The sequence below is a fragment of the Diospyros lotus genome, chromosome 8 (genome assembly GCF_014633365.1).
Source record: "Diospyros lotus cultivar Yz01 chromosome 8, ASM1463336v1, whole genome shotgun sequence".
In the NCBI taxonomy this organism is placed as follows: Eukaryota; Viridiplantae; Streptophyta; class Magnoliopsida; order Ericales; family Ebenaceae; genus Diospyros; species Diospyros lotus.
Genome location: NC_068345.1, coordinates 39,716,929 through 39,742,571, shown reverse-complemented (window position 1 = coordinate 39,742,571; position 25,643 = coordinate 39,716,929). Strand labels below are relative to the sequence as shown.

At 35.4% G+C, this 25,643-nt stretch overlaps 3 protein-coding genes across 3 annotated transcripts; 2 read left to right on the top strand and 1 right to left on the bottom strand.

Moving 5' to 3' along the window:
* Positions 1-1,154: 1,154 nt before the first annotated feature.
* LOC127808741 (TIR-only protein-like) lies at positions 1,155-2,623 on the bottom strand. The gene is made up of 2 exons (XM_052347324.1): positions 1,817-2,623; positions 1,155-1,638 (listed from the first exon to the last, which is right to left on the bottom strand). Exons 1-2 carry the CDS (start codon positions 2,305-2,307, stop codon positions 1,524-1,526), a joined length of 606 nt encoding a protein of 201 aa, XP_052203284.1. The 5' UTR covers positions 2,308-2,623; the 3' UTR covers positions 1,155-1,523.
* A 7,069-nt stretch (positions 2,624-9,692) lies between these two features.
* LOC127808290 (COP1-interacting protein 7) lies at positions 9,693-16,189 on the top strand. The gene is made up of 9 exons (XM_052346764.1): positions 9,693-10,012; positions 10,117-10,293; positions 11,380-11,513; positions 11,800-11,852; positions 11,954-12,006; positions 12,124-12,276; positions 13,186-13,463; positions 13,647-15,382; positions 15,477-16,189. Exons 1-9 carry the CDS (start codon positions 9,954-9,956, stop codon positions 15,711-15,713), a joined length of 2,880 nt encoding a protein of 959 aa, XP_052202724.1. The 5' UTR covers positions 9,693-9,953; the 3' UTR covers positions 15,714-16,189.
* A 2,419-nt stretch (positions 16,190-18,608) lies between these two features.
* Positions 18,609-22,988, top strand: LOC127808259 (formin-like protein 20). The gene is made up of 9 exons (XM_052346713.1): positions 18,609-18,782; positions 19,428-19,616; positions 19,699-19,794; positions 19,875-19,998; positions 20,104-21,727; positions 21,841-22,006; positions 22,106-22,270; positions 22,372-22,524; positions 22,641-22,988. The coding sequence occupies exons 1-9, from the start codon at positions 18,723-18,725 to the stop codon at positions 22,839-22,841; spliced, it is 2,778 nt and encodes a 925-aa protein (XP_052202673.1). The 5' UTR covers positions 18,609-18,722; the 3' UTR covers positions 22,842-22,988.
* The last annotated feature ends 2,655 nt before the right edge of the window (positions 22,989-25,643 follow it).

The window sequence follows — 25,643 nt, the reverse complement described above, 5'->3', positions numbered from 1 at the left end:
GGTATAAATTAGAAGTACATAATAATGCAGCAAAACTTAATCAGTATATGTGATTGCATAATTAATGTTGAAAGCCTTGGGAGATGGGAATGCGGCTAGCTGGCTGCATAAACTCAAGATTGCTTGAATTGGTTCAAGGATCAATTAATTAAGCGATCCTTAATTTAGGCTATGCTTTACAATTAAATCCCTTTTTTTTTTTTTTTGTTTCTTTTTTAGATACTAATTAAACATCTAATTAGAAAACAACTTAGCTTTACAAAATTAATTAAGGATTATTGGGGCTGCAAAGTATATGATCGCAGAAGGACCGTAACTAATAAGGAATGGAGGGTCAATATGATATAAAATAAAGTGCCAAAATCTAGCAACACATTAATGATATAACTAAAAATTAGATGAAATTTAACCATTGAATTAACACATATAGCTTTAATTATATAATAAACCCATGTATTTTCAATTATAAGCTCAAAAGACAAATTAAGAATTTAGATAATAAGTTGACAATGTCGACCCATAGAAAAGAATCTCCTATATACTCCAAACAACAATCTTTTTAATTTCTTGGCCTGATAAAAAGGTAATCGAAGAAATTAACATGCATGCATGGACCATATATATAATCCATGGAAAGGAGTTATACTTAACTTTTAGATTATGGAAATGGGCCGGATTATATATAAAGAAAGAGTGTGATTAGAAAAAATAACTATATATATGATTGAAGAATCCTTGGACCAGAAGAAGATCTAGATGAGGTGGAGGATAAGGATTATACATTCAAAATATTTCCAATTTCAAATTAAGGTACGTAGCATTTCTCCAATTGATGGGATGTGTGTGGACTATTTGCTTTGTTTTTTGGCTTGGTGAATGTTTGTTCTGGGATTCAAATGTTGCTTGAGTAAATGCTTCCACACATTATTTGGAATTTTGGCTATGTATATATGCACCATTGAACCCTTAAATATTTCTGTGAATAATAATTTCGTTAATGTAGCATTGATACACATATATGCTAACTAGATTCATCCTTCTTCTTTTTTCTTTTTTTTTTTAATTTATTTCCAAGCTCAACATTCATGAATTATGATCTTGGGAACGCTTAGTTGAGAGAGAGAGAGAGAGATATTATTAATTATTATTGATAACAATAATGAACAGCATTTTACAGAATGCAACAGAAAGAAATTAAAAGAGGGGGGGGGGGGGGGGGGGGAATGAAAATTTTACAATTTATTTTGTTGAAGCCCCAGACCCATAAATTTGATGAAGCTCCGGGCATTGAGTATGGATTATGAGTTAGAAATAAAAGGGAAAAAATACACAGGAAAATGAACAATATGATGGGTTAATTATTTAACAGAAAAATGAAGGAATGAAGGAATTTGATCGATCAATTGGCCCTTTCCCCAGATTCTGAAGAGAGGGTCTTTAATTATAATAGAACCTATATATATTAGTGCCTGCCGTTGATCCAGAAAAAAATTAGTACTTCTGGTCAAGCGGCCTCGATTTCTTCAATTAATTGAATTCCCGCCAAGTTGATCAAAGGAAGAGGATCGGTCTTCTTCAACCTCGATCAAGTTCGCCATTACCGCGTCTGATGCACTCGTTAAGAGCTCGGACCAGTCCCTATACGTACGTACAGAATTCAGACCAAAACAAAATTTAGACTTGGAAACTTTCAAACAACACAAAAACCCTAATCATAAGCATGCATTTCCACAAAAACAATGCAAAGCCACGAAACCAAATCATACATAAGAATTGATCAATTCAAGGAATGAATATAATAATATTGATCACTCACCCGTTCAACGAGTCAAACGTTAGTCCAACCGTGTTCTTGGCCTCCTCCAGGGCCTTTCTGAACTTCAGCAGCTCCTTGGCCGGACGGTTCCCGTCGTCGACGACTTGAAGCTCCGACGGTTTCACGTCGACGAAGATGGGCACCACCCTCTTCTTGCACTCCATGATCAGCGCCAGCTCGTGCAGGCAGAAGTAGGATTCGCAGTAGCTGGGCGAGAACACTGCGATCCCGACCTTGCATTCTCGTATTGCCGTGTCGATCTTGTCGAACAGCTTGTCCCCGGGCTTCATTGTCTTGCTGTCGAGAAACGCCCGGAGCCCCATCCGGGAGATCTGGTCGTACAGTAGCCCGGAGATGTTCTTGTTGGTGTCGATTCGCCGGTGGTTGATGAAGACGTCGCAGGGCTGGTGCCGCCGGAGCGGTTGGACGTGGGTCTGGTGGCGAAGGATTTGACGGGCCAGGGCATTGGCGGCTGACGCTGAACGTTGCATGGCACCTCGAAGAAGCCTCTCTCTCTCTCTCTCTCTCTCTCTCTATATATATATATATATATGAAAAATGAGAGCGTTTTAACTTGGGGTTGTTTTGTGTGTTGTGTTTTAAGTAATTAGTGAGGAATGTGGATCCGAGGTGATATATGGGGGATGGATTGGAGGGTATATATATATACATATATATAGGATATAGGGGCATGCAGATGATGATGATCTGACGGGTGAGGGAGGAAGGGGTGTTGAATTTGAATTTCAAGGAAATGCATTCTACATTTCAAGTGATCAGATTGGACGACGGGGGGAAAAGGCTTGGTATTTGTTTTGACAAGAAAATGAGAGAGAATGAGAGGAGAAAGATTATTCTGAGAGACAAAAAAGAGTAAAAGGCTTTGAATGTTTTCAGTCTCGCACCAGGCGCTAATGTTAGCCTTTTAATCCTTCAAACACGGGCTTTTTATATTCATTTTTCGGTCTCCTTCCTCCTTCTTCTATGCTGATTCAGCAGCTACCTCCCTCCGTCTCATCCTAGCTAATTATTAATAATATATATATATATATATTAGGGTCTTTTTTTTTTTTTAATTTGAAAGTATTTTAGGGTTCTTTAATTTAAACACAATGTCTTCATTTCGTCTTAAATTTTAAGCTACACTTAATTAAGTTGAGATGTGAAAAAGAAAAATAAAAGATATAAATGAAGAACAAGAGTACTAATCCGATCTTTTCTTTCACTCTCTTTTCTGTCTTTGGCTGTTATATTTGTCTTTGTCTCTCGTCGACCTGAATAGAAGTATTTAGCTAGTCTCCCATCGATTATCGTCATCTCGATTGATCCTGACCCTTCGTCCTTGCAACAAACCCATTCTCCATTTTTCTTCAATTGACAACTAGCGACCGATTAACCCACCCTTACCGTTCATCTTTGTTCCAATTGACGCCATGCGACTGACTCACCATTCCCTCTTCTCTTTGCTCTAGCCAAGAAACCCACAACCTATATATTGATGAGTTTATAATCCGGCAAACATTGGGTGTAGTATTTTGCTACTTTGTTTTCACGTGCTTAATGGCATATCTATTATACGTTCAATACTAATTAGATAATTAATTAAATAATTAATAAGTGTAAATTATAAAAAAAATAAGTATTTAATAGGTCAAATTTAAATGTTTTGATAAGTTTTTTATATAAAGTTTATAAGAGAAAATATGAATTTTAATCGCCTTCTAATTCCTAAACTTTGAGATTCTTTTCAACAAATTAACTGAAAGGTTTTTTTTTTTTTTTTTTTTTTTTTGTTTACCAAATTAACTCGATCTCTTGATTTTGATAAATTAATATTGAGTTATATATCTTGGCACCTTTAAAGGGAACTAAAGAATTGATGATTCAGGTTTCCTCTGATTTCCCAATTAAAACTGATGATCACATATACATTTGAAAGTCCATTATTGAGCTCCTCTAGCTAGCTCGTGCGTGGATCATCATCAAAATCCATTCTCACTATGGTAGAAGAAGTCTTAAATGTACACTTCACATCATGACGTGACCACGAAAATGATATACTAAATACATACATATATATATGTAGTTAGTTAGCTAGGCAACAAATTAATGAATAAAAATGACTACTGTTGAAATTAATTTACACTATTAATTGGTCACTGCGTACGTACGGTACGGTTACTGTACTGCTTAATTAATTAGATTATATTATTATTAAGTAATTAATTCTTATATATACGTACTCCATATATAATTAAATGATAATCTTAATTACATTATTACTACTAATTAATCTCGTATTGTTTGGAGTAGTGTAATTAATTATTAATTGGGCTGGTTGTATACGTAATCATATATATATTTAGTCAGAAAAATCAGATATGGGGACTGTTTTCCAAACAAAGTGTTAGTATATATAGTCTGAAATGTTGACTCATGTATATATAGGGCACAACGTGATCTTTTACCAGTTTAAGAAATGAAAATGTAAGACATCTTCAATCTTCTTTCCCTCTCTTGTCTCAACCACCCATTAATAATAATAATAATAATAATAATAATTCTTAATCTCCTTAATTTCTATATAATTAGTACTGGATTCATTTTCTTATCACATTATTATTGTTATCACTACTGTTACTATTAATTTTTCTAATTAACTTATAAGGTGAATTAAGGGTTTTAATTATTAGAACCAATTAAGTTTGACACTAGATTTATTAATTATTATTAATTTTGCTAAAGTATATTTTGGGATTAACTAGCAGGGTTTATCGTTTTCTCTCTCATTTTTCCTAATAATATGTATATTTTGCGAACAAATATGAATCAAATTGATAAGAACATAAAAAACAGAAGCCCACAAAAATGAATTAACTGGTCGTCTTGGTGGATTTAGTACTTTTCAACTTCCCAACCGCTGTTGACCTTCTCTGCACGGGGCAATTAATAATGACTTTTCTATCTTCCTTGGAGCCCAATCCAGCCAATGTTACGTACCATGCAGAAGGAAAAGGAGAAAACACATCTCAAACAAACACTATTACCCATGTGTGTGTTATTATTAATTATATATATAAATCTTATCAGAACAACCCTAGTTTGTGACACTTTATATTAATGTAATATTCATGCATTATATATTTTTATTAATATAATATAAAATATATAACACATTAATACACAAATATTATTATTAAGATTATTATTATAATTAAATATTCAAATAGCATTTTCGTCATTATTGTTATTGGAGACTTAATTTCAAGGAAAGTAAGTTTTCAGCGTTTGGGCGTTAAGAGGGCGGGACGGGAAACGTCATGCCTTGCCTCAGGCACCAAGAAATGGTCCCCAAAACCAAAAGTTCTTATGTAAATGGCCTTTCTATTATCCACACAGGAGCTTCTTACTTCTGGCCCATAGTTTGGGATTCAATACCATGGAAACCGTGCATTTCTGACGTATGAAGGATGAGTTAGACTCTCTCTAATTCAATTCTTGTCAAACCGCTTTGGAGCCAAATAGGTACTCAGCCAACCCGATTTGGAGGCCTCAAATGCTGTTCGCTCTCACCAAAGTTTTGACGAACCCCAATTCTCACGTTAGATTTGGCGATCCATTTTCATCAAGTCACCCTCGCTATTTTTCCCCCCACAATGACCATCTCAATATCGGTACAAGCTAATTTGTCGTCGAAAGAGGCCCACTGTTGTAGCAAATCCACAAATAGAAGAAGGTCAAGGTGGTCGTCCGGAAGAAGAAATCATTTGGAGAAGACAACCAACAGACGAGGTAGCAACAAGTAGCAAACCAAGTGGTGGTGGTTATGACCACCAGATCTAGTAGCAGTGAGCAGCAAACCAGGCGACGACAACGGTGACCAAATTTTTTGACAACGGGAATAGACGCGATCTGGATTTGCAATTATTGATTTTAGAGAATTTTTTATTTATTTATGTATTGGGTGAATGATATTGTATAGTTGTGTATTTCATTATTGATTTGTATATTTAATTATTGATTTTATGTGTATATATATTTGATTATTTTGTATATTTAATTATTAATTTTTTGCATGCGTATTTAATTATTTTATGTATTAAGTGTTCAAAGATGATCCTCGACTAAATTAATTGAATCACCAAACACTAGTTATCTAAATTAGAGAGAACTATGTTAAGTATATTTATAGTTTTTTTTTATACAAAATTATACATTAGTAAATTATCTCACGTAAAATTTGAATCATATTTTTTCTAAATTTTTTAATGTAATGTTTTCAATCTGATCCTAAAAATAGGTGTCAAAGTTACTCAATAAGATTATTTATTTGTGTATTTGAAATAGTAGTTATTGTATCAAATTTTTCCTGATTTGTGTTTTTTAGCATATTTGGGCTATTGATGTATTGTTGTTGTGTTTAATTTAATACCATAATATTTATTATTAAAATTTAATATTGTAATATTTATTATTAAATTATAAACTAAATAATAAATTTTTATAGTAGTGAAAATTATAAGTAATATAAAATAAATAGAATTAAAGTTTATTAATAAATAAATAAAATATGAAGTGAAATAAATAAGAGAATATAGAGCGTGGTTGGAATAAGTACAATTTTTGAAGTAAAAAAAAAATAATGAATGAATTGTTTATAATATAATTGAAAAGACAATAAGGAGTATGGTTGGAGATAGTCTTAGAAGCGCAAAAAAAAAAGTTTGTAATAGTCAACTTTGAAAATATTTGTAATAATTAGTAACAATTTACTACTTTTTAAATCATAGTCAAATTACTCGAATTATAATTTAACAATTCTAACCGCTCGAGAAATGCAAGAAACATAGTTGTTAAGGTTAAAAAATTAGTATACATGCCTCCCGAGATATAATTGAGTGGCAAAAGAGGAGGTTATAAGTCATGTTGGAGGCCATTAGCGTGGGTTCGATTTCTGGGATAAGCATATTTGCTCATTTTTAGGGGAGAATCTCAATGGTATTATCAGTGGAGAATCTCAATGGTTAAATTATCTCTAAAATACAGATTTAGAGATATAATTAAAATATTAAAAAAATTAAATATTTTTATGAAAAAAAAACGTAAAAATAGAATAGCAAAACTATATATTTGGCCGTAAGAAGATAGATAGAATGTGTGTGTATACAAAGTATAATAGAATAGAGAGGTATTGTGAATAATATATGTTGGGCAAAGGTTGAATGAAATTGAGAAAGGTTAGTTAATTTGAAAGAGTCAGAGAGAGACATTGAGGATTATTTATAGAGTCCGTATTTTAGGGATTTTGATGAGAAGACTCCTGAGTTTGGGGGGTTAGTCCTCCGGGCGGCTTCTTCTTCTTCTCATTAGTCTAAGGATCTAGATTTGGTCTTTGGTTTATTTCTCTATATTTCAACTGGGTTTTTTATTTACGTGACTGTTGGAGTATAATTAGGTGGCCGTGACAAATTCATGTTTTTGGGGTAATCAAGGCGCGTATTATTTTTTAATATAATCATTTATTTTCAATTTTAGAATAGGGCTCAATGATTGAATTTTTTTTATGATTTTCTGTGCAATTTCTATACTCATATCTTTCTCTTTCTTGAAATTTTTTTTATAAAAAATAGTTATAATCGAATGTCGTGATCAACCACCACTAATAAGCAAAGAAAAGAAAACTCTAATATTGTTGGGTCCGCGACGAGAGAGAAACTCACTGAGAAGAGGTCGTTAATTTCTTGCTTAGTGTTATTTACTGGATCTAACCCTCTTAATTCTTATATGTTTTGTGAAGGTATAATTAATATATTTTATTTTTAATATTAAATACTTATATTAGTTAATCATAAATATATTGTATTTTAAAATATTTTATTAATCAATAAATATAATCTAAAACAAAATATACCTTAACTAACAAAACCCATTTCAAAATAAACAAAAAATAAATACTACATAGTCAAGATTATAGTGTGCTTGTCATAATTTAGTAATCACCCCCTTGTTGTTTTAGTCTCGTCACGATAAGCCTATTTTTTATTCAATTAAGGTAATACATGCACTTGGTTTTTAAATAAGATCATTTGTGTTATCTTATTTTTTAATATTTAAATAATTTATGTAATTAATTAAAAAATTTAAAATATGATATATTTATCATCAACTGTTGTGAAAAAAACTACAAAACAAATGAGTTAGTGCAAACTAAAATCAAATCAGATATAAACTGAAAGTAAAGAATGCAAGAATAGGGAGTAAACTCCATGTTTCAGCCAACAAATGACAGTCATAAAGATAATGGATCAAACCTCAGTTTTGGGCTCATCGACACCACTTAGGTAACTCCAATAATAGGGACACCAAGCCACAAAGGAGCCCAAACTCCCAAGAATCGAAACCCTCAAACCCCCTAAATCTCTCGATCGATCGACACCCCTCACCCAAGCTATATAAGCTTCCACACACAATAGGATCCACCAAGAAACAGAGAGTAATCATGAAAATATGGGTTCAATAATGGCCAAGAACACTTACATGAGAGAAGATAGTAATTCGGATACTCAAATTTGATATTTGTGATGAGATTATGCATTAATGTACTGTATTTTTTAATTAAGAACATTTTAATCCAAAAATCTCTCTTAAAGTCAGAGTTTGGTATCATAGATACATGCTAAGTTACCATTTCAGAAAATTAATTAATTAAGGCTCTATTACATATCAAACTCCCTCATGTTTGTGGGTGGAATATTAGTTCATATTATACATTTATTTTTGTATGTCTTCATATTATTTGAAATATCATAATTATGTAAAACTGCTATGTACAATCATCTTCGTTTACTGTTGACAGTGAGATAATGCTTCTTTTTATATATTAATTTAGGACTGACTTGCCAAGCTGGAATCTGGAATCATTGGCTAGTGGTATTAAATGCTAATTAATTACTAATCTGATACTCCCTTTATGGCGAAGCTGTAATAGCCTATTGTATATAAAAAAGCCCAACCTACTTGGATAATTAAACTAGAGGATCCTATGCAACCCCTATTATACATATAACCAAAATTATACATTCAATGTGACAAGCAAAGCGCTCTAAAGGACCATCATGTGATCCCACCTAAATGAGAGGTGGGGGAAGAGGAAGCAAACCTTATGAGCAGATCTATCTTCAATGGTAGCTTCCCTCTTACCCAAAGCAGAAAGAAGTTGAAAAATATGAAAAGAAAAGAAGAAACTCACAAGAAGCAGGCGTTTTACATCATCTTTATACCAATCTTTGGTGACAAGCAAAGTTATATATATATATATGTATGTATATGGCTCTTAAATTTACTCCTATTTATTCCAGACACAAGTTGAGGAGATGGGAAGGTTGTCAAAACAATCAGAAAGGGCTAATATTTTAGCCTTTCTTAAATGCAACAAAGGCTCTTGCTTGTTTTTCTTTCTCAGATGCCCTTAGATCATCCAATAAAGGCATATGAACAATGATTTTTTAATTTAAAAATAATTATAACCACTTACAGCACAAGTGTATATTCTAATCCATCGTTAAATGTATCTGAAACTCAACAATATAAACGAACAGTAGAAAGTGAATTCGTAGAAAAATTTGGTTGGAAACTTGGAATTATATAATGCCACACGTTTACATTGAAAGTGAACAAATTAATCAACACTTAAGATTGATCTCAAGATTAATGAGTATCCTTTTGATGAATTCCCAATAATTGCAATCCAACACACAGATGCCGACTGCCCAACCAACCAGCCCTCGATCCATCATTGGTTGGCCCCTTGCCCAAGCCCTCCCAAATGAGACACCCTGGATGGAGTACATTTGAGAAAGAGAGAGAGGGGTTAGTGGGCCCCACTTTCAAGATTGTCAAATTGCATCCCCCTCCACTCCAGAGCCAGAGCCAGAGCCACTTCCCTTCGCTCTCTCTGGCATGTGCCGTGCTTCATCAGCTCCTGCTGGCTCTAGCTCATGTCCAGTTCAGATCAAAGATTGTTGTCAAAACCATGTTCATCATCAGCATGAAGTTGCAGCTCAGGATGCTGAATGCTCATTAGTTTCTGATTCCCAATTAATCCTCACTCTCTCTCTGCCCTTTCTCTTGACTGGGTATGGATCCTAAAACCCTTCTGGACTATGCTTTGTTTCAGCTCACTCCAACTAGAACCAGGTATTCTTCTCTTCTACTCTCTTATCCTAAAACCCTTGCGTTTGATCTTTGTGGCTGCTGATTGATTGATTGTGTTTTTTTGGGTTTGTTGGGATGTGAAAAAGATGTGATCTTGTGGTCTTCGCTGGGGGGATAAGTGAGAAACTGGCTTCTGGGCTTGTGGAACCCTTTGTTTGTCACCTCAAATTTGCAAAAGATCAGATTCCAAAAGGTGGGTATTCGATTACCCTCAAGCCACCAAGAATTGATGCCTCCTGGTTCACCAAAGCCACTTTTCAAAGGTATTTTTTCTTCTCACAGTTCATCATGTTCATGAAAATGAATATCTCTATTGGAATAGTGAAAATTTTACCTTACTGTTTGTCAATGCTTCCCGAAAATGCCCTAAAATTTCCCCAAATTCTTCAAATGGGCATTTGAGTGCCCAGTTTGGCCATGAGGTGAGTACATGTAATGGAGGGAATTTTGTAGCACCAGAGGGAGAGGAAAACCAAAGAAATTTTGGTGGAAACCCTAGGAAGAATGGTCTTGTAGAGGTTAGGGCTTTTGGTAGAGCTGATTGGAGATCTAGAATTCATGTGGCCAACCACACATAGTGGGATTAAGACTTGTGATTGTTGTTGTTGTTGCTGAGTAACCAATCTGTTTGCTCTTATCAAATCATCAGATTTGCCTACTCACAATAATTTCTTTAACTGAACTGAAGAAATTTTCTTTGAATGAATCCTGACTTTTGAATTACTCTAGCTTAATAATAATTTTCTCAATTTTCAATTTTAATGATGCTGACCATTTTAACAAACTTCTAGGGTTTCCTATTTTGCTTTCATTTTCATCAAATGAGTGGTGATAAATAATTTGTAGATAGCATGATCTCTTACTTTATTTTAGTGTTGTGGATATTTTACTAACTCTTGTGATCCAGAAATTATGAGAAAATGTAACCAATACCCTATCCTTATGTTGGTCAACATCCTTTGAATCTTATGCTATTTATGTCATTTTCAAGATTTATTTGTTTGCATATGGATTCTAAAATGAATCAATAGATATCCAATGAATTCTCGTATCCTAAATCAACCATTATTTTGAAGAATCAGTACATTGATTCCCCTCCTCAGCTTAGCTGTTTGCTGTTTTCTTTGATCCTATTTTTCATACCCATAACATTCTACTAAACTGACATGCAATTTTACTTTGTTGAATGTGGATAGAATTAATAGATAAAAGTTGAAAGCTTAGTCCGAGTCCAAAGTTTGTAGTTTTCAAAAGCTGGACATGAATCCAAATTGTTGAGTTGAAAGAGAATCTTGAGCTGGTGATGATCTTAAGTTCATAGATTGAAAGTTATCCATTTACTGTGACAGATTCGTGCGTTTTGTAAGCACACCAGAGGTCCTTGAGAGGTTTGCACGCCTAGAAAAAGAAATTTTGCAGATTGAGAGTTCTGTTCAGCCTAATGAATTTGCCAACGGGAATGCAGAGGGGCAAGGAGAGGAAGGTATTGGAACAACATTGCTACTGGAAAATTCTTCTAAGTATCTAAGAATTTCTCTTATTGGAACTATATGCATTGATCCTCCATCAACTAGTTCAGTTACATATCAAAACAATGACATTTCGTCCTAGATAATTTCAAGTTAATGTCTAAAACAACAGGAGCATATCAAGACTTAATCCTACTAGGTGGGATCAGCTTGCTATGTCCCTAAGATTTAATTTCTTCAATCAATTGTCTATGACGAACACACGTATTCTAGCTAAGGCTGTTTGCTATGGGTTGTCAGGAAGTTTGTCTATCACCAATGGGGTAAAAAGGCAGTCAACTAATTCTTCCAAGGTTATCTTCTTATTTACAAATCTGATGCTTTTTATTATTTAATATTTCCTCTGTTGAATTCTGTGTCATTAGTTTGAAATTTTTTCTGTCGATCTTTCCAGCTTAACGGTGATGTAAATGGAATTGATGAAGCTGTACAAGAAGAGAACTCCAAGTATGTCATAATAACTCCTGAATGTCACAGTAACTTTTGATAGCTGCAGTCCTTAGCTATTCTGAGGCTCCTTCATCCTATCCTCTAGTGTTTAGTCTTTTGTTTTTTGTTCACTAGGATTCGTCTTCAACGACTTCTGGATACTCGGAAAGCCTTACTACGGAAAGAGCAAGCAATGGTTTATGCCCGTGCTCTTGCTGCTGGATTCGAATTAGACAATATAGATGATCTCATATTCTTTGCCGATGCTTTTGGAGCTTCACGTTTAAGGTATGGTTTTATAGAACTTGTGACTTCAAGTCCCAACCCTGCTATCAGATAATGAGCTGATAAATTACATTTTTACTGGAGGACCTTTAAATTTTATGACTTGCTGTCCGTAGTCCTAAATGTTTCTTGTTTTTCCAAACTGAGTACTGGACTTCCTATGACCCTAACTTAGAAACAGAACTTTCAATCTGCTGTGTACAAAACTATTGGGTGGAAGAAATCAATGTGTATCTATAACACAAAAATTAATGTTTAAATCAAGGAGAAAGAGGAAATGGTTCAGTACGAGTTTGGTCTATTTGTCCTCTTCACTTTCTGGAATACTACTTTATCTTTCCCTTCTTTCCATCTTATTGTTGTAACTTGTAATGGGATACTGATATTTCTCAACTTTTGGCAAAATAATAGGAAAATAATATCAGCTAGTCTTTCCTACACTGTCGTCAATATAAGTCAAATGAAATGGATTTAGAATATGAATTACAAAATGGTGTTTCATTACATCCTGCACTTCTCATTTTCCATAAGTAACAAAAATCTTGCAGGCATCTCCTTGTTTAATTTTCTCAGCAGCTCATCAAAATGCAATTTTGCATCTAATAGTACCTACAATTCAAGTAATTCTGAGTCATTTAGTTGTTGGTGCATGTCTGCATGACATGAGGGTTATTTATTCTGTGAAATCTTTTGCAAGAGCATATTTCTGTTTTGATTTGTACTTAAAAACCTGCACATTCCTATTTAGTTGTATGGAGCCAACAGTCTTTCTTAGAGTTTTGGTGATTGGATTGAGAAAGCTTTTATTCGATTATTTCAACTGTTTATTTTGACAACCTTCCTCGATCCTGTTTATTCCATCTCACAGCGCTGAATTAAAATCAACGAATTTGGTTTTTTTTCCTCTTGTAGGGATGCTTGTATGGAATTCAAGGAACTGTGCAAGAAAAAGCACAGTGATGGCCTTTGGATGGATGAGTTAGCAGCAATGCAGGCATCCTCACAACCAGACCTCCCATTCCTTGCCACATCTGGGGTAATACTAGCTTGTGAAAGTACTCCCTTGAGTCATAACATCATGCTAAATTCTCAGAGTAATGGTATCTCTGCTGGTATACTTGTTTCAAATGGTTCTTTGGATGCTTCATCTGACTCATTTGCAAGCCAGGCTAATTCGGACACTGTCAAAGGTATTGCTGCTTGAGATTTCGCATTTCACTTATCTACCATGTAAAGAAACGGCAAGGTTTTCTTAAAAAATGAAAAGTACACATTTCTCATCCAAATAGACAATTGCCGGAGTTGAAAATTAGACAGAAGGGTTAAGGAAACTATAATTACTTCTCTCTGATATTAAAGGTTATGATTTGCAGATAATAACTTGTCTGCATCAGATCAAACACCACCAAAAGTTCAAGTGCCAATGTCATGGCCAAACCAAATTCCTCAATACATGTACAATTTTCAGGGCCCTGTTCAACAAATGCCTCCATATCAAGCTTATCCTTTCCCTGGTATGCCACCATATTATCCTTTCCCTAGGGAACCTGATCGTCGTCGCCATCAAAAGTCATCTTCAAGTAAAAAGGAGAAATCGCCAAACGTGGGACCTGGAACTTCGGAAGATGAACAAACTGAATCCAGTGATTCTGATACCAGGAGTGATCCTGAAGCTGTTTCACCTGATGACAGGAAGAGCGCTTCAAAGGAAGAATCATACAAGAAAAAGCACAGGAAGAAGTCATCAAAAACAGTTGTCATCCGAAATATCAACTACATCACTTCCAAGAGTAGAAATGAAGAAAAGGATGGAGCCTCATATGATTCTTCTCCGGTTGAGGATGTGTTAGTTGACGAAGATTCCCTCAGGCAGAAGGTAGAGGAAGCAGTTGGATTGTTTGAAAAACACCATAAGACAGCTAATAATAAAAAAAGAGGTGGGAACAAGAGTGCAAATTCTATAAATGGATCGAGTGGATCTGCTGAGCAAGAGCTTGAGAGTGATCCTGTTAATGATACATCTGAGAGAGGAAAAGGAAATGAGAACTGGGATGCCTTCCAGAACCTTCTGATGAAAGAGAAATATGCAACTACTAATGAAGTAGACAGCCAGCAGCCTCCGGATGTTCTTGATGAACATATTACTGTCAAGAGCTCCATAGACAGTGTCACATCTGCAGATGTTGATTCTGTAAGCTTTGACTCCAAGAAAGTTTCAAGGCGACAGATAATTAGAGCTGATTCCTTTATTGTGACTGAGAGGATTGAAGCAAATGAAGTTAGGGCTAACATGGAAGATTTTGGCAGTTATGAGACTCTTCGTCCAAATATAAGGAGAAGGGATTCTTCAGAGGCATTAATATTTCCAGAGAGACTGGATGAATCAAATAACAGTCTCGGAGGAATACCATCTGAGTGTGGTAGAGAGTCTTCCATCATCAAGAATGGGCTGGGAGAAGACTGGTTCGTTGCCAACCACTCAAGAAAATCTGATCAGCAGGAGGTAACTGTCGGTCAGGAAATGCTTGATGGTGGTTATGCTTTTTCATCTGGGCATGATTGCTCTCATATGGAGACAACTAAAAATATCGTTCCTATTGATGATTCTTTCATGGTACAAGTTCACACGTCCATTGATGATCAATATGACACACACTGGAAAACGGACATAAGCATGGTCTCGGACATGATTGTAACTCAGCAACCTGAAAATGGCATCCCTGATTCCTTGCAGAACAAAATTGGGAAATCTGGTGCCTGTGAGCCTGATGATCTCCATGTGGTGCTTTCACGTGATTCGGGATTTGAGACTGCTAGAGCGTCTTGGTCGCCGGAAATGGATTATGGACTTGAAGCTTCTTTCACAGAAGCTGAAAAGTCACCATTTGTTGAAACAAATGAACAGGTGGAAGATAAGGCATCCACTAACAGCAAGATCGCCAATGGGAGAGCTTCTACGGGTGGATCTAGAACAAATAATTCACAAAAACTTTTGAAGTCTAAAAGTTTGCAAGGATCTCCTGCAAGGAGCAAATACGATGCTTTAGCAAAAAGCAAGACACCATTTTCTTCAAATAGGTCAATGACTCAAAAGAGCAAGTTGGAAAAGGTACAGAGGACTACTAATTCTTTAATTTCTGACTATTAGTTGATCACTTGTCGCTTTGTTCTCTGTAATCCTAATCGAGAACTACTTTCTGCAGGAAGAAGAGGCTCGAAAGAGAATGGAGGAATTACTGATCCAACGACAGAAGAGAATTGCTGAAAGAACTGCAGTGCGTGGTCTCACTCCCGCAGTATCTAAGAAAGTCCCGGTTGGAGATAAACTGGCATCCACAACGCCTAACAAGCACAGGTCTCAACTGGCCACCCAGGCTTCAACTAAATCAAGCATTACAAGCTTGGCCAAGGATCGCCAACTTAAGAAAACAAGTGCCTAGGCAATCGGCGTTGTTAATGCTTAGCCCCTCGACAAAATCCTGGAAAAGCTTTTTGAGGGCTGAAACATTGAAGAGAACAATGCAGCTAACGAAGCTCTCCAGATTCAGCAGCAATTCAAGAGATAAATCGCCCGTGGCAGCGGGTTGAACCTTAAAGCTCCTGAATTTTGATGGACATTGAGAAAAATGTGCTGTTGTTTCGATGGAAAGGGCCATGGATCTCTTCCCAAGGTATCATTTCATCGTTGTATTTCTTTGTGTTTCCACTTCAGATAACTATCAAATATAGGCAAGCAGCATGTCACAGTTGATATGGTTTATCATTTATAGGCCTCTAAAGCCTCCTATGTATAGTGTCATTTGAGATAGGATATCAAAATCATTTATTTGCTTTGCTGCTACATTTCAACTATGCTTTGAGTGACTTAAAACTTATGTAATAAATTCTTTTAAAGGTGAGTTTCTCATTTTGGATTGATCTCTTCCACTTTTGTCTGAGATCCTCCTGGTTCTTCTGATGCCTATATAGTGATAAATCTTTTCCTATTCTTGGGTTTGTTTCATTTTAATGTTGTCATTTTAGCTAGAATGAAGATGGTTTTTGGTTTAAGGAATGAGAACAAGAACATGGTTTTTCGTGTATAATACTACTCTTAAAACATGGTATGGGAGATGTAAACTTGTATTTTTTTTTTCCTTTTATTAAGTAGATATTTAATTATTTAATACAATTTAAAATATTTTTTCTTCAAGTTAATTTAAAAAAAAATCATTTTTCAGAACTTTTTCTTTTTTAGGGGTGTGTACTTTGCCTACCAAATGCCAAATGTCATATAAATTTAGGCTTCATTTGTTTGTTGGAAAACACTTTTCTTGTTTTCATGTGTTTTGACTCCAGAAAAACAACAAAGTTTAAAGAAATCACTCTCTCATCCATAGAAAGTGAATTTCTAAAACACAGAAAATTTGAAAAGTGATTTTCTAAGTTGAAATTGGGAAGTCACTTTTCAAAGCTTCATCATCAGCACCTTCCAGAGCTTCCAACGCCTTCTTCGCCTCTATCCGTCGAGCTCTTCTTGGGTTGCCACCTCTGTTCGTCTGCATTGTCATCACCTTCTAACTTTGTCCGACATTTTTTCTCTATTTTTCATATTTTTATAGAATTTATGCAGAACTTATTAACTTGTTAATTTTATTATGCAAAATTTGTATGATATATGATATTATTATGTTTTGATCCTTATTACTATTATATGTTTATTATATTTTTTTTATCTTTATGTTATATATTTGATAAAGAGAAAAAAATATTGTAATTTTTTAAAATGTCGGCCAAATACTGAAAAATCTTTTTCAGTAACAGTGTCATATTACAACCAAGTAACAAAACATATATTCAGGAAAGCTATTTTTTTTTTTTTTAGAAAAACACATTCCAGCAAATAAACAAACCTTAGAATCTTAAAATAAAAGAGTTAACAAGTTATTAGAAATTCAAGTTACAAAATTGATTATTTTTTAAATGATGTTTTATTTATAAAAAAAATACAAAATACTAATTAAATGAAATTATTTTTCTCAAACTATTATTAATCTATATATCACATTAACCACAAACTAAAAAAAAATTAATATTTTTATCAGGATTACATTGAATCATCCAACATCCCCTGAAAAATTGAATGATTTATGGTTTTTTAAATGAAAACATTAAAGCATTCAATACTTTTCTAACTTTTCACATTGAGCTTTATATCTGTTGACACTTTATTTACACATAAATTTCACTACTTACTTTTATACTCCCATTGTGTCCATTAATGGAGTAGAAATATTCATATTTTGATAAATCAGAATAAAATATTTATTTTAAGTAGTATATGCAATTCTTTAAAATAGCAGTGATTTAGAAAAATATTCCTCAAAACTTTCCTTAAATAGTAGAGTGACCATTTTTGGTAAGACTTTACTCCTCCTACACCAAACCCATCTCATCTTATTCACTTCAAACAATTGCTGATAGTGGGGTCAACCCACATCATCTCCTATCAAAAATCATACATATATATATATATTAATATATGTTTTAATCTCCAGGATTATAGTGAATTTTTGTATTTTTAGAATAATTAAATGAACAAGGACATCCCAGAAAAAAAAAAAAAACACAGAAAAGAAGAAGAACAACAACAACCACCACCAATACAACTTAGTGGTTACAACAATACATGGTAAGAAGCTTCTCATTCAACACATATAATATCACTTGGGATTTGAGACATTCAGAAACTGCATTTGGCTTTTCATTTTCTGCCTCGTCGAAGGTTTAAGCACACCTATTCAAAGCAATCCATGGAAGAGGAAAAGGAACAGCTTATTGTAATGAACATCTAGGCTAAAAATAGGATCCTCCCCCAGAGTACTAAAGGGTTATGTTTACTAAATATAAGTAAAACAAATAAATATCAGATTTCTATAACGGTATGAAGAAATTATTTTATGTCATGATGACATATTACTATGGTTGAGATCAAACCAAAAGCATCCTACATTCATGGAATTGACTTATGAAACCGTTTGGAACACATCCCAAAATGCCCATTGCCAACATAGAAAAATTAACAGTAAAAGAAAATTAAGATTGTTTTGGGGAATAATGGTCTCTGACCCTAAAAAAGGAAGCATATTTTTCCTTGTAATTTGACTCCCTCCCTCTCTTTCGAGGAGGAGGAGAAGTTTTCTGATGAGGAGATCTTCAAAGCCAAACATTCTCTGCACGTTGTATTCTTTGTCTAATCCAAAATTTTTAATCCTAAAACTTGAATGTTGTTGTTAGTATTATATATATTTTGTTCTTAGATACAGGCATTCTTTTTCTGCCCCTGCAGGCCTTAGGTTCCTTGTCAAACCTAAGGAAGCTGACCTGTAAATTCAATGGTTTAATCTACAACTGTTCTTGTCAATTATTCTCTTTTTGTTCAAGATTTTATAAGATCTCTCCCCAGTGACATGCCTTCTGTAATATCCTGCGCACCGTTGCTATTCGGCAGAAAGCCGCCCAGATTTGAGGTATGTTTTCATAATTGGTACAATGTTTAGAGTCTCAGCTGATTGAACATCTTATGGAGATTAAACAGCTAGATAGATCATGTCTTTTATCTTCTTGTTTCAAGACTGCAATGGGTGACAGGCTTCCGCTGAGAGTTTTTCTTCTATGATAATCTCTAGCCTGCCTTCCCCAGAAAGTTCTCATTTTATATGTTTATTCAGTTTTTCAATGAATAGGTTCTAGTACATGATCAAATTTCAATCTAAATAGCCTAGCGACGCACAAGCAAATCCTAGATGTCGATAATCTTGATGGCAGGAAACGATAATCTAAATTCGATGATCTGGAATTGATGAAACTGGCTTACAAAATTTAAGAGGCATGCATATGCAGTGAAAAAGATGGTTCAAGCTCCAATCTTCTTGCCTGAGTTTTCCTTTTTGATGTCCAAAAAGAAAAGAAAAGAAGAGAAATTTCTATGATATTGAATTCACAAAATTGGCCTACAAAATTTAAGTCTGGATCATGTTCAACGAGAGAAGTACATATCCAAATTGGTTCTCAAAATTAAGGAGGAATCTATGATTAGGCCAACCAAAATTTAAAACTAAAGAGAATTGAAGTATCATGCATAACATATAAAGAATGGATGACAATGTTGACAGGGAAAGGGCAAGGTGAAATCAAAGTCCAATAAATCCAAAGGTTGGAGAAAAGCCAAAGTCTCCAAGGGGCATAATTCTTGTAGCCTGGCTGGTAACTACATTATAATGGCAGAGATTAGAACAAAGATCCAGACCTTGAGGGACTTGCTTGACCTACCTTCATGCGCGGCCTCTGCTTCTGCAAGGGAGGTACTCTTCAATATTTTGCTCCATTTTCTTCTTGGAAACTTTATATACCACTGAGATCTTTCAACTTTTCATTTTCTTGCAGCTGGCAATAACAACACTGAGAGATCTGCATACAATGTACCCAGATAGTGTACCGGAAACTTCATTGTCAGAAACCAAAGGAACACCCATGCATCAGGTGATCTAGGGATAACACCAACAGCAAAACTTAACTTGATAATTCATTTGTAAGCTAATCAACCTGACATTTTTAAACAGGTACTGGCATCCTTTTGTGATGCTCTAAAATCTATTGGACAGATCTGGACGAGCAAAGATCACTGGATGGACATATCCAATTATACATTTGATGATATGACAACCAATGATTTGAGCCAACAGGGTATAGCATAGGTTTTACTCTAAAATGTGGTTGGTGACCTTTTCTAAATCGTGATGGTGTTGATTAATGAATGGACAATTTTTGTTTTTGTTTTCAATGAAACAGCATTGGAAATGCTTGATGAGATAGTGAAGATAGCAAGAGAAAGAGTGTTTGATATGATGGAAGATGACGAACCGCCGAAAAATGAAAGCCGCCAAAGTAATGCATTTGGGAGGGCTTTGTCAGAGACAAGCTCAGACAACAAAAGTTATGCAGGTTCTCCGGCCACTCCAACTTCAGTGCTTCCAGAGATGACAGCTCTTTATGGGGTTCCTTATTTATCCCCTCTTCTCTTGCCTCTCAGAGCTCAATCAGTTGGAAAGTTGAATCCCATTGATGTTAAGCGTCTCTCGTTCCACATGTTTCCTTATATGCTAGCCCAATGGCAGATGAACATAACAGCTGAGGAGTTAAAACAAGAGCTAAAAGCAAAGAATGGGGCTGAAGTTATAGCAACAGATGGGACAGAGGATATTTATGATTGCAAAATGATAGAGGATGAACCAGTTGTTCTGAAAACTAATCTGGATAAGGTAACTAGTGATAATGGAAGAAATTTAATTGGCAACAAAAATATTCCACCAGTACCAAGTGTTGAGAGTTTGGCAAAGGTTGCTAATGAAGAAGCACTAGTTCAAGTACCATTACCACCCATATCACAAGAGGTGGATGTAGCAATGGTACCACCATCGCCACGTGTGTTTGTGCCAACACTGCCACCAGCACCCATCCTATCACCGTTGACACTGCCATCACCCCCACCCCGACCACCACCATCCATGTCATCATTAAACATGGTACTAGCCCCACCAACACCCCCACCCCCACCACCCAAACTAGAACCAAATGTAGCACAAGAAACACCAGCACCATCAGGCATGGCATTAGGAGACTCAACAATCCCACCACCACCAGCCATGAAATTAACAAATGGAGCAACACCTCGATCCCCGCCGCCGCCGCCGCCGCCACCTCCACTGCCACAGCCGTCAACTGTGACATTGACAAATGGAGCAACACCTCCTCCTCCTTCTCCTCTACCACCATCGCTGTCCATAACGTCAACAGGTGAAGGAGCACCATCACTACCACGATCATCAATCATGACCTTGACAAATGAAGCAACACCTCCAGCAGCACCAGCCCCCCTGACCTTGACAAATGGAACAGCACCTCCAGCAGCATCACCACCACCCATAATGTCAACCAGTGGAGCAGCACCTCCAACACCTAAGATGTCAACAAGCGGGGCAACACCTCCTCCACCACCACCGCCTCCACCTGTGATGTCAGCAACTGGTGGAGCAGCGCCTCCACCACCACCACCCATGATGTCAAGAAGTGGAACAACAGCTCCATCGCCGCCTCCACCTCCAGGGATGTCATCGAGTAAATCAATGCCAACACCACCACCACCTACGGCAATTGGAAAGGGAGGTGCTCCGCCACCACCTCCCACTTTGGGTGGCCCAAGGTCTCTACGTCCCAAAAAGGGCACTAAATTGAGAAGATCATCCCATATGGGAAATCTCTATCGACTTCTAAAGGGGAAGGTGGAAGGATCCAGTCTCGATGGTAAATCATCACGGGCAAAAAGGAGTAAAGGTGGGGCCAAGGCTGGGGCGGGGGCCCGAAATGCTGGAGGAAAACAGGGAATGGCTGATGCACTAGCAGAGATGACAAAGAGGTACATATGCTTTTCACAAAATATGATCAAACCAAGGAAACTGCCATGTTTGAGTAAAAAAAAGTTTTAAAATAGCTATATTAATCAAGTTCTCATATTTAACTGTTCATTAGATCAGCATACTTCCAACAAATCGAAGAGGATGTTAAAAACCATGCAAAAGCAATCACAGAGGTGAAAGTTGCCATTACTACTTTCCAAACAAAAGATATGGTTGAGCTCATTAAGTTCCACAAGTACGTGGAATCCCATCTGGAGAAACTAACTGATGAATGTCAGGTCTGTAGAGTACAAGTTTATTCATTGTAGTAGCACTAATGGAGGTCATAAATGACCATTCTCTAACTTCATTTTGACATAAAATTCTTCAATGTGAAGGTGCTAGCCAAATTTGAAGGCTTTCCAGTAAAGAAGCTAGAGGCAATAAGGATGGCAGCAGCCCTCTACTCCAAGTTAGATGCAATAGTCAGCACTCTGCAGAACTGGAAGGTAGATGCTTCTGTCGACCAACTTCTTAACAAGGCCGAGAGTTACTTTAATAAGGTAAACATTTAGTTCCTGACGGATAATAGAACACATTGTATCCTAATTTGATTCCTAATGATACTCATGTTTACATAACTAATAGAAAAAATTTGCTTTAGATTAAAGGAGATCTCGATGCACTAGAACGAGTTAAAGATGAAGAAGCCAAGAAGTTCCATAGTTACAAGATTACTTTTGATTTTGGTATCCTCGTACAAATCAAAGAATTGATGGTAGACGTTTCGTCCAGTTGCATGGAGCTGGCACTTAAGGTAGTTTGAATTAAAATAACTTGCTAATAGGGTTATTTGATTTTTAAAGTAACTCATATTTTCTTGGTAAAACAGCTAACCCCATACATTGAAAAAAATATTACATTTGCACTCAGGAGAAGAGGAAAGCAAATGCAATGCAAAGTGAACAAGGTGGACCCAAAACTGAAGGACAACGGAAGGGAACTTGTAAAATGCTTTGGAAGGCTTTCCAGTTTGCATACCGGGTCTATTCATTTGCAGGCGGACATGATGAACGTGCTGATAGGTTGACAAGAGAACTGGCTCATGAGATAGAATGTGACCCTCATCATTAGTAACAGTACATATATACTTTAAAAATTGTAATAGGAATATATATATATATATATGTATATAGAATAGTTGCATATTATTAATAGTATAATACTCTATTGATACATTTGCGAGGATTGAGGCTTTTGATCAATAGCAATATGCCTGCCAAGTGCCTTTAGATCCTTCTTCTGAGCTTGATTTTAATAAATCACGACATAGTATGATACATACATGAGGGCCAAGGTCGAGACTGTGAGGAACACAAAGCTAAACTCTAGCTCTATCACTCCACTTTGAATAAATAATCGATGTTTATATTAGTTGATTCCAAATTTATATTTGTTATAAAGAGAACAAATAGAAAAAGGTAATGTTACCAATTGTAATTAATAAGGAAAAAGGACAAGAAATGCACTAAAAAAAATTTTGGCCCCCAGGATTATAGTGAATTTTTGTATTTTTAGAATAATTAAATGAATAATGACATCCGGGAAACAAAAAAAAAAAGAAAAAAAAAAAGAAAAAGAAAAGAAGAAGATGAACAACCACCAATACCACTTAGTGGTTGCAACAATACATGGTAAGAAGCTTCTCATTCAACACGTATATATCACTTGGGATTTGAGACATTCAGAAACTGCACTTGACTTTCCATTTTCTGCCTCGTTGAAGGTTTAAGCACACCTATCCAAAGCAATCCTTGGAACAGGAAAAGGAACAGTTTATTGTAATGAACATCTAGGCTAAAAATAGGATCCTCGTACTAGGGTTATGTTTACTAAATATAAATAAAATAAATAAATATCAGAGTTTTATAATGGTCTGAAGAAATTATTTCATGTCGCGACGACAGATCACCATGGTTGAGATCAAAAGTACTAAAGCATCCTATATTCAAGGAATTGACTTATGAAACTGTTTGGAACACATCCCAGAATGTCCATTGCCAACATAGAAAAATTAACAGTAAAAAAAAATTAAGATTGTTTTGGGAAATAATGGTCGCTGACCCTAAAAAAGGAAACATATATATATATTTTTTATAATTTGACTCCCTTCCTCTTTAAGTTTTCTGATGAGGAGATCATCAAAGCCAGACATTCTCTACAGGCCTTAGGTTCCTTGTCAAACCCAAGGAAGCTGACTTGTAAATTCAATGGTTTAATCTACAACTGTTCTTGTCAATTATTCTCTTTTTGTTCAATATTTTATAAGATCTCTCCCCAGTGACATGCCTTCTGTAATATCCCGTGCACCGTTGCTGTTCGGCAGAAAGCTGCCCAGATTTGACGTGTGTTTTCAAAATTGGTACAATGTTTAGAGTCTTAACTGATTGAACATCTTATGAAGATTAAACAGCTAGATTGATCATGCCTTTTATCTTCTTGTTTCGAGTCTGCAATGGGTGACAGGCTTCCACTGAGAGTTTTTTTTTCTATGTGTTTTTGACAATCTCTAGCCTGCCTTCCCCAAAAAGTTCTCATTTTATATGTTTATTAGTAACAGTACATACATACTTTAAAAACTGTAATAGGAATATATATACATGTGTGTGTGTATATAGAATATATAGTTGCATATTATTAATAGTATAATAATATTCTATTGATACATTTGCGAGGATTGAGGCTTTTGATGAATAGCAATATGCCTGCCAAGTGCCTTTAGATGCTTCTTCTGAGCTTGATTCTAATACACCAAGAAATAGTATAATACATTCATGAGGGGTCAAGGTCGAGACTGTGAAGAACACAGAGCTAAACTCTAGCTCTATCACTCCATTTTGAAGAAACAGTCTATGTTTTATTCTAATAATTATAGTTTTACAGTTTCCGTATGTCGTCTATCTCATGAGTGGAAATATCATTTGATTGAGATCCTTCGTTCAATTTTCATTTTCACTTCCTTATTATATACAATGTTCTCACTATAAAAAAAAATAAATGAAAAAAATTTCGGCCTCCAGGATTGCAATAAATTTTTGTATTTTTAGAATAATGAAATGAACAATGACATCCCACAAACCAAAAAAAAAAGAAAAGAAAAGAAAAAAGGAGAAGAAGAACAACCACCAATACCACTTAGTGACTCCAACAATACATAGTCAGAAGCTTCTCATGCAACACATATAATATTAATTTGGATTTGAGACATTCAGAAACTGCAATTGGCTCTCTATTTTCTGCTTCTTTGAAGGTTTAAACACACCTATCCAAAGCAATCCATGGAACAGGAAAAGGAACAGCTTATTGTAATGATCTTCTAGGATGAAAATAAGATTCTCCCCCAGACAACTAAAGAATTATGTTTACTAAATATAAGTAAAACAACAAATACTAAAGTCCTATATTGGTCTGGAAAAATTATTTCATGCTATGGCGACATACCAGCATGGTTGATGTCAAACCAAAAGCATCCTACACTCAAGGAATCGACTTATGAAATCGTTTGAAACACATACCAAAATGCCCATTGCCAACATATGAAAAATTAACAGTTAAAAAAAAAAAAAAAAACTAAGATTGTTTTGGGGAATAATGATTTCTGACCCTAAAAAAGCAAACATATTTGTTCTTATAATTTGACTCCCTCCCTCTCTCCCGAGGAGGAGAAGTTCCCTGATGAGGAGATCATCAAAGCCAGACATCCTCTGCACATCGTATTCTTTCTCCTTTCCAGAACTTCCACAAGAAGAATAAAGAGAGAACAATCAATGTCTTTGGAAAGAAGAATTGTTCCTCTATATACCTCTTTAGGACACCATTGTCAGCACAATCAGAAGGAAACAAATATGTTCCCTCATTTGGCTCTGCTTATAGTGC

Coding starts and splice junctions, on each gene's coding strand:
- LOC127808741 (XM_052347324.1), bottom strand. CDS start 2,307: ATGCAACGTTCAGCGTCAGCCGCCAATGCCCTGGCCCGTCAAATCCTT. Junction 1,639..1,816: donor ACGTTTGACTCGTTGAACGG/GTGAGTGATCAA, acceptor ACGTACGTATAG/GGACTGGTCCGAGCTCTTAA.
- LOC127808259 (XM_052346713.1), top strand. CDS start 18,723: ATGCCTTCTGTAATATCCTGCGCACCGTTGCTATTCGGCAGAAAGCCG. Junction 21,728..21,840: donor CTAGCAGAGATGACAAAGAG/GTACATATGCTT, acceptor ACTGTTCATTAG/ATCAGCATACTTCCAACAAA. Junction 22,525..22,640: donor GCATGGAGCTGGCACTTAAG/GTAGTTTGAATT, acceptor ATTTGCACTCAG/GAGAAGAGGAAAGCAAATGC.
- LOC127808290 (XM_052346764.1), top strand. CDS start 9,954: ATGGATCCTAAAACCCTTCTGGACTATGCTTTGTTTCAGCTCACTCCA. Junction 11,514..11,799: donor AGAGGGGCAAGGAGAGGAAG/GTATTGGAACAA, acceptor ATGGGTTGTCAG/GAAGTTTGTCTATCACCAAT. Junction 11,853..11,953: donor AGTCAACTAATTCTTCCAAG/GTTATCTTCTTA, acceptor CGATCTTTCCAG/CTTAACGGTGATGTAAATGG.